The following is a 7,500-nucleotide window of genomic DNA, read 5'->3' as shown; positions in this document are numbered from 1 at the left end:
CGTTAGGCTGTGTGTGGCGCGCATGTGGATGCTATCGAGCACAGACACTGAGCAGACATGCAGTATAAATCCGCCTAGTCAAACTGCCTGTAAAATAGAAGCTGGAGCAGCCTATAAAACACTATAGCTGAGGACTGTGTGTGTGTGCGTGTGTGTGTGAGTGTGTGTGTGTGTGTGTGTGAGAGTGAGAGAGTGAGGGAGAGCACTGTTAAAATAATATGTAATTCTAGACCTATGATAGTGAATACAGACAGACACACACACACACACACACACACACACACAGTCCCGACGTGAGGGCAATATGTGGTTGTTTTAACATGGAATTATACTGTAACATCTTAGCGGAAAACACACACAGGGTGAAGGACGTCTCACCACACACCATCTCTCTGCCTAGTAAATCTTCAGCGTATCGTTCATGACACGCAGGATGGAGCATGCGGAGAACACGCTAACACTAAAAGAGCTAACACTAAAACACTGTCCACAGTGTATCATTTGACATCATCATGCACTTTAATAATAGTAAACTGGCAATGGTCACCAACCCTCTTCCCGGAGACATCTTCCATCCTGCAGGTTTCATCTAAATCTAAATCAAAATCTAACACACCTGTTTTAGTTGATCAAGAACTTCTCAAGGCTTCCAACGATTAGACGGTCAGGTGGGCACCATTATGGTTGGAGCTAAAGTCTTCAGGAAGGTAGATCTCCAGGAACAGTGACCAGTGCTTTAGGGAAAACGGTGACCAGTGCTTTAGGGAAATCTTTAACGATTCCATGCAGAACCCAATGACATGTCGAGTTTTTGGGTTCAAGTAGAAGCCCTGTATGACCCAAAGAGTGCGATGTAGTGTTGAACAACCATAAACTAAAGCCCAAAGTATGCTTCGCTTTTTACGCGTATGCTGGGAACAGCGTACAGGACACGTGACGCAAATTTCGTCATCAGCAGAGTAAGCGTGCCGCCCGACTTCTTTTGCAGTATTTAGTTCTTCCACAAGGTGGCAACACCGTCCCTGTTGATTCTCAAGGTAGTTGAAGAAAAAAACGGAATAAACTGAAGAGACGGAAGCGGTTGAAGGTTAGAAAGTACCCGCATTTTTTAATTCTAGCCTTAAAGAGTATAAGTGTTTCTATACGGGTGCTAATTGTGGCAAGAGATTGCCCAAGCATTGTTCTTCGTGTTGTAATTCCTCTTTGTTGTCGTCCTTCGCACCAAAAGACCTGCTTCACTGCTCTGTACTGACTCTTGCAAGCCAGGAGGGTTAGTGGAAGTTGTCGTAATGCGCATGCGTCGACAGCCTGTGTACACGTACATGTCACATCGAGTATACTCTGCAAGGCTTTGCGTACGCGTAAAAAAACGAAGTATACCAGAGGTTTTAGGGAAGGTGTTGCCAAACACTAGGAAGGCTGGGTAAATAAAAATTTTTTGGAGACCACTTAGAGAACATTTCAGGAACGGTACCTGTGGGTGGAAGAGGAAGCCCGGTGTGGGACGCATATACTTTTCTTTCAGCGCCTCGAACGGATCCGTCGCTTTTCTCTTCTCAACCCTGCTAAAAGTTCAACTTCCGTCAGTTCTTACACGAAGAACATGGCTTCAGGTATGAAAACATCATACAACTGAACTATTCTGTAACTCTGTTTTAACAATATTAACTATGTTACATAGCTATACAGTGGTAATGGGCTTGTGATTGACAGTACCTGTAAATTGGATCCATAAAGAATGGGGTGGGTCTTGCATGCTGGATGGTGGAGTCTGCTTTTGGAGGCTCTGTCTCATTTCTGTCTTCACCAATCATGTGGTTCTTCTGTGACTCCCCTGATCTAAGGCGTGTGCTCCGGCCCCGCCCACCCAAACTCAGGTCCAGTGGTTGGTCCTGATTGGCAGAGAGTATACGGGGTACCTCCAGCTTCGAGGTGGCAAAGGTCTGCGCTAGGCACTCCTCTTTGCGCTTTGTGGTGAGGTCGAAGGGAGATTCAGCAGTGCTGCCTTGTGGCTTCTTGCTTTCTTGCGATGGGCTCTCTGGCTCTGCTTTGTGGCCTCGAGGTCGAAGATGCTCCCTCTCATGGAAGGGGTAGACTGGTGGAGAGAAAGCAGGGAAGAAGGGGAGGGGAAACATGGCAGGGTATCCCAGTGGGTCCCCTTTTTTATTGTGCAGACCTGCCAATCCTGTGGAGCCAAAGTATTTCTCTGCAATGGACGCAATGGCCTTGATGGAATCATTGACAGCTCCAGAAACAGCGGTGCGCTCATCCGAAATGGGAGAAAAAAGTCGTTGTGGAGGCACATCAGTTCCGTTTATGTTACCAACACTGCCATTGCTGGAGCTGCCGTGGGCGGGGCTTTGCCCCATGGTAGGACTACTGGATCTCCTCTTTGGTCCTTTCCCATTTTCCCGATTCCTTTCTCGATCCCGGTCACTCTCAGCATCGCTGTCCAGTTCTGACCCGGAAGTACTCTCTAGCTCACTTCCACTTGGAGTGCTAACGTCATCCAAGTCACTGCTCTCTGAATTGTCACTTGTCTTAATGCCCTGTCTTGCCTTAGTGGCGGAGCCTTCTATCAGATGCTCTGGCCCATTTTCTGTTCCTTCCCCGTTGATCGAGTGCTTTCGGAGGCTCATCAGGAGGTCCTGGGACTCTTGCATCCCAGGCACAGGCGAGGATAATGGTGGACTCTTCTGGAATTCCAAGGCTGGTGGGCTTTTTATGGGAGTTGTGGCAGGGATGAGGGGTGGTCGGTGGTACAGTCCAGATGGGAAGAGTCCTGGAAAACTGAAAGGGAATGCTGCAGGAGCTGCTGGAAACGTTAGTCCGCCATGGTGCCTATTTGGACCAAAATAATCTGCCAAACCAGCGGATCCTGGCCCCATTCCTAGAGCAGACTTGTCCATTCCGGGAGTGCCAGGAAGAGCCATGCCAGGGCCAAAAAGCCCTCCTGCGGCAGCAGCAAAATGGTTTTTGCCTTCGCAAAAGCGGCGGTGTTTGTTGAGGGAAGAGGTGGTGCTAAACATCTGGCCACAGTCTTTGCACTTGATCTGAGTCCGACAGTCAGCATGCATGCGCTTGTGCCTACACAGGTTTGAGAACTGGGTGTAGGACTTGTGGCACACCTCGCCTGCAGACAATCAAACACACAGCGTAAGGGCAGGGGGGGATAGATAATTACGTAATGCCATACATACACACCTACAGTACTTATGCTTACAGAATAAGATGGCAGGAGAGATAGAAGTAGATAAGAATATTCTCTTGTTCACACACCCAGAGCAGAGTGATATTGTGAGACAATGACATACGGTGGCAAAGGGACACAGGCTCAGACTAAGAGACAGCACAATGGCTCTATTTTGGTCGTGAGAAGGAAACCGAATTGAATGAATCCTATCCTGCAGGTCCGTTCCCATGGATTACCCTCACTGACCTGTTTCTCAAACACGCAAACATATCGGAACTTCTTCAAAAGGCTCCTCACGAATGTAGCAAATCCAGCAAAGTTTCTTTTTTCTGCTTATACAATCCTCGTGTGTGTGTGTGTGTGCGTGTGTGCGTAACTGTCTCCATCACAAAACACTTGTCTTTTCACACCGAGTACTGTATATAACCAGCGCTTCAACTCACACACAATGACTCAAGTTAAATACAATATAACTTTCATGTACCTCTCAACACGCAACACCTCACATGAGAAACTAAGCCCTTAAACCATCACCATAACTCGTAATTACATGTCTCAGTACAGTCCCAAATTTATAGGGAGGAAGAAGTTGAGGTGTGTGTGTGTGTGTGTGTGAGGGAGTCAGTGTGTGTGTGGGGTATTAGGTGTGAAGTTAAATTCTGCACTTAGCTGTGTTTATAGCAAAAGGGCCTTCTCAAGGCCTGGATCAAAAGAGCAAGTCTAAATATTAGTGCGAAGGCAGAGGATGACACTCAGTGCATGTGTGTGTGTGTGTGTGTGTGTGTGTGTGTGTGAGAGAGACCTCGTATGTGTGAGCATGACTTTCTTCCTGCTCATGTGTAACTTGTACACACACAGAGACACAGGATGAGCGGGTGTGAAGTTGAGAAGGGAGGGATAGGAGCTGTGTGTGTTTTGTCAGTTGAACTAAATATTATACACACATTCCCGTGTGATGAACATCCAGCAGTGAAATTAGTGACAAGACCACTAAGGTGTGTGTGTGTGTGTGTCCTCTCTCTCTCTCCCCCTCTGTCTCTCTCTCTCTCTCTCTCTCTCTCTCTCTCTCTCTCTGTCTGCCTCTCTCTCTCTCTCTTTCTCTCTCTCTCCATCCCCCTCTGTCTCTGTCTGCCTCTCTCTCTCTCTCTTTCTCTCTCTCTCCATCCCCCTCTGTCTCTGTCTGCCTCTCTCTGTCTCTCTCTCTCTCTCTCTCTCTGTCTGCCTCTCTCTCTCTCTCTCTCTCTCCATCCCCCTCTGTCTCTGTCTGCCTCTCTCTGTCTCTCTCCTTCTGTCTCGTTCTCACTGTTTTTATTTAGGATTTGGTTTATAAAGTGAATAATGAGGTATCAGCATTAAACTGCTGTGTAAAGGTTTTTCAAGTGTTTGTTTTCTTTCTCTTTTTCAACAATTAGACCTATTAATCTGACAATTTTATTAGTTCTCAGCATTTAATTGTTCTTGATCTGAAAAGCACATAAAACAATTGTTTGAAGTCCAAGGTGTCTCAGTTCTCAAACAAAAATAAATGTAGAACTGGTCACTAGAGATGACATCTTGTACAGCTTTGTTGGAAGTTGCTAGATATTGGTGTATATTGCTAAAGTTTGGTTCATCTAATTAGATCAATAATTGCACAGGAACACATGTACTTTAGTACAGTAGTCTGATTGATGGTCATAAATGTTTAGGTAGCCTGTATATGAACCTCAGACTGTGACTTGCATTATTTGTCCACACTAAAATATAAAATAGCAAAGAATAAGTGCAAACAAAAAAAAAAAAGGTAGTTAAAATAATCCAGAGAGAAATGAACACAATAGCGCCCCCTTGAAAATGTCCTCACTCTGCTGGTAAAATGCTTACTCTTTCCCTTTGCTTTTTTAAGAATCTGAGGTGACAAATGGTGTCATGGACACACCTAGTGTTGAAATATAGCATACATTTATCTGAAATTGAAGCAGAAATGGTGGTCCTCGCTTTGCAGGTTAATTTACTCGGTCCTCACCTTGATGGACATACAGGAATGTGTGTGTGTGTATGTGCGTGTGCGTGTATGTGTGTGTGCATGTGTGTAGGTATGTGCGTGTGTGTGTGGACCACCCGGCTCAAACACAGTACTGTTTTCCAATCAGATTTGGACTTCACATAATAACATCTCTGCAATATTCTGATATCCCAATCTGACAGTCATCATACGCACGCATACACAAACACACTCACACACACTATTGCACGCACACCAAAACCACACACACACACACACACACACACACACACAACTGCACTGTGAGTAGTTCATGTACAGGTCACATGCAATTGAAGTGGATACGAACAAACAAAGCCCCCCACAGATACCACTGTTGGCTGGGTTGTGTGTGTGTGTGTGTGTGTGTGTGTGTGTGTGTTTATGGTCATTAGCTGTTGTTAGAGCCGCTCGTTTAAATGCTGATTGCTGTAAATGGTTGAACTACATGTGGTAGCTATTTGTCTGGAATGGCCAGTGTTGCCTTGTTACTGTGTGGCCGAGGGAGACCGCAACTTCGTGGCATCCGCGCTGAGGTCAGGGCACCGGGGTCAAGGGACAGAGGTCAAAGTTCATACATAGGTTACAGGGTCAAAGTGCGTTTGGGTATTGAGCAGGGAATGAAGTGGTGATAAAAAACGACTCATAACAGACGAGAACGGTGGAAATCTTTCCCTTCATGGTGCCGTTATTATTCTAGATGCGGTCATGAATTCATTTCCTTCTTTGCTACTTGAGCTCCATTCTTTACTAAATGAGAAAAAATACATAAATGTAAATAATGTATTAATTAAGAAATAAAACAAGGAGGATTGTGACACACTCCGTACTGTACGTAGTCAAGCTCAGAGCTTCTGGAGTCAAAGGTCACGTGTCGTAATCTAGAGGTCATGTTTAGGCATCCAATCCTGACTCCAGAGTCAAATTTAGAAATTAGTAACATGGTACCGTTACACACAGATCGAGTGAGTGAGTGTGTGTGTGTGTGTGTGTGTGTGTGTATAGGTGTGTGTCAGACTTACATATGAAGGGGGTGAGAGACTTACACATGAAGGGCTTGACGGACGAGTGGATGTGTTTGTGCTGCTTGAGGCCGGACGACGTGGCGAAGGTTTTGCCGCAGTCGGGGCAGGCGTGCGCCCGTGCACCGACGTGCTGCGAGCGGATGTGCCTCTGCAAGTTGCTTGGGTCTGTAAACACCTGCTGGGTGAGATGGACGCACACACACACACACACACACACACACGCACACACACACGCACACATACACATACACACAATATCACAAGGCTATTCATGCACACAGAAATACACACATGCCTGCGCACAATGACCCCGGCATTTCCACATGTGATGACAGAGGAATTCATACAAACACACACAAGTTCACACACAATACACACTCCAATCGGGTAATGGAGGAATTCTTGGGTATGAATGACAGGAAGGACATACAGAAACACAAACATACACATATATAGACATGGGTACAACCTTCACACACACTCTCTCTCTGTCTCTCTCTCCAAACAGCCCGCACATACTGTAGAAATAACATGTGTGAGAAAGGTCTAAGGTGAAGGAAGTGTCTAACAAAGCACCAGATATGAGATTCAGGTTCATTTCCGATTTTATTTGCGGTTTTTTACTCGACTCCACGATGTCGGTGCTGCGTAGAAGAGTGAGGAAATGGATGTATGCACCGACACATGCGAGTTACATGATTAAAAATGTCATTCACTCACATTGACCTTATCCACATTTTGGGACTGAAGTAGACCGGTTTAAGATTGAAGGTCATGAATGTACGCGCACCAGTTCGTGGAAACCCAACGCTGCTGGGAATATCACCTACAGAGTGGAGCGCGGTGGTGGTAGCATCGCCGTGTGGGAAGGACTTTAATCCGCAAGGAGGAAACCTGAATTCACGTTCCAACAGCAAAAGCTACACCGGAGCGGTTTAAACCCAACAGCCGAAACGTGTTAACTTTTGTGGCATGATACAATTATTATTGTGTTCCTTCAAATGCTAGACATTTTATATAAATAAATCTCAATTTTATCCATTTCAGTTAAAAATGTGGAAAAGTTCAAGGGGGCGGGTGGGTATGTGGATATGGGGCGGGTGGGTATGTGGATATGGGGCGGGTGGGTATGTGGATATGGGGCGGGTGGGTATGTGGAAAGGCACTGTACATAAAGTGTAGACTAACCTAGCATCGTTTTAATATAATTTCAAGAACGAGGAGGAATATATACTTTCGATATTTCTCCTTTTGTAAAC

The 7,500-nt window shown here is 45.7% G+C and overlaps 1 protein-coding gene across 3 annotated transcripts in view; it reads right to left on the bottom strand.

Annotated features, from left to right (window-relative positions):
- The window catches only part of mecom (MDS1 and EVI1 complex locus), a 155,161-nt gene that overhangs the window by 15,789 nt on the left and 131,872 nt on the right, over positions 1-7,500 (bottom strand). For all 3 annotated transcript variants that reach the window (XM_053647774.1, XM_053647776.1, XM_053647777.1), the window contains 3 exons: positions 6,239-6,419; positions 1,717-3,133; positions 1,475-1,562 (listed from right to left, as the gene is read on the bottom strand). In XM_053647774.1, the coding sequence (XP_053503749.1) occupies positions 1,475-1,562; positions 1,717-3,133; positions 6,239-6,419 (1,686 nt within the window). The remainder of the gene's footprint in view (positions 1-1,474; positions 1,563-1,716; positions 3,134-6,238; positions 6,420-7,500) is intronic.

The sequence above is a fragment of the Ictalurus furcatus genome, chromosome 17 (genome assembly GCF_023375685.1).
Source record: "Ictalurus furcatus strain D&B chromosome 17, Billie_1.0, whole genome shotgun sequence".
Classification (NCBI taxonomy): domain Eukaryota; kingdom Metazoa; phylum Chordata; class Actinopteri; order Siluriformes; family Ictaluridae; genus Ictalurus; species Ictalurus furcatus.
The sequence above is the reverse complement of the archived record's forward strand: the minus strand, read 5'-3'. Positions and strand labels throughout refer to the sequence as shown.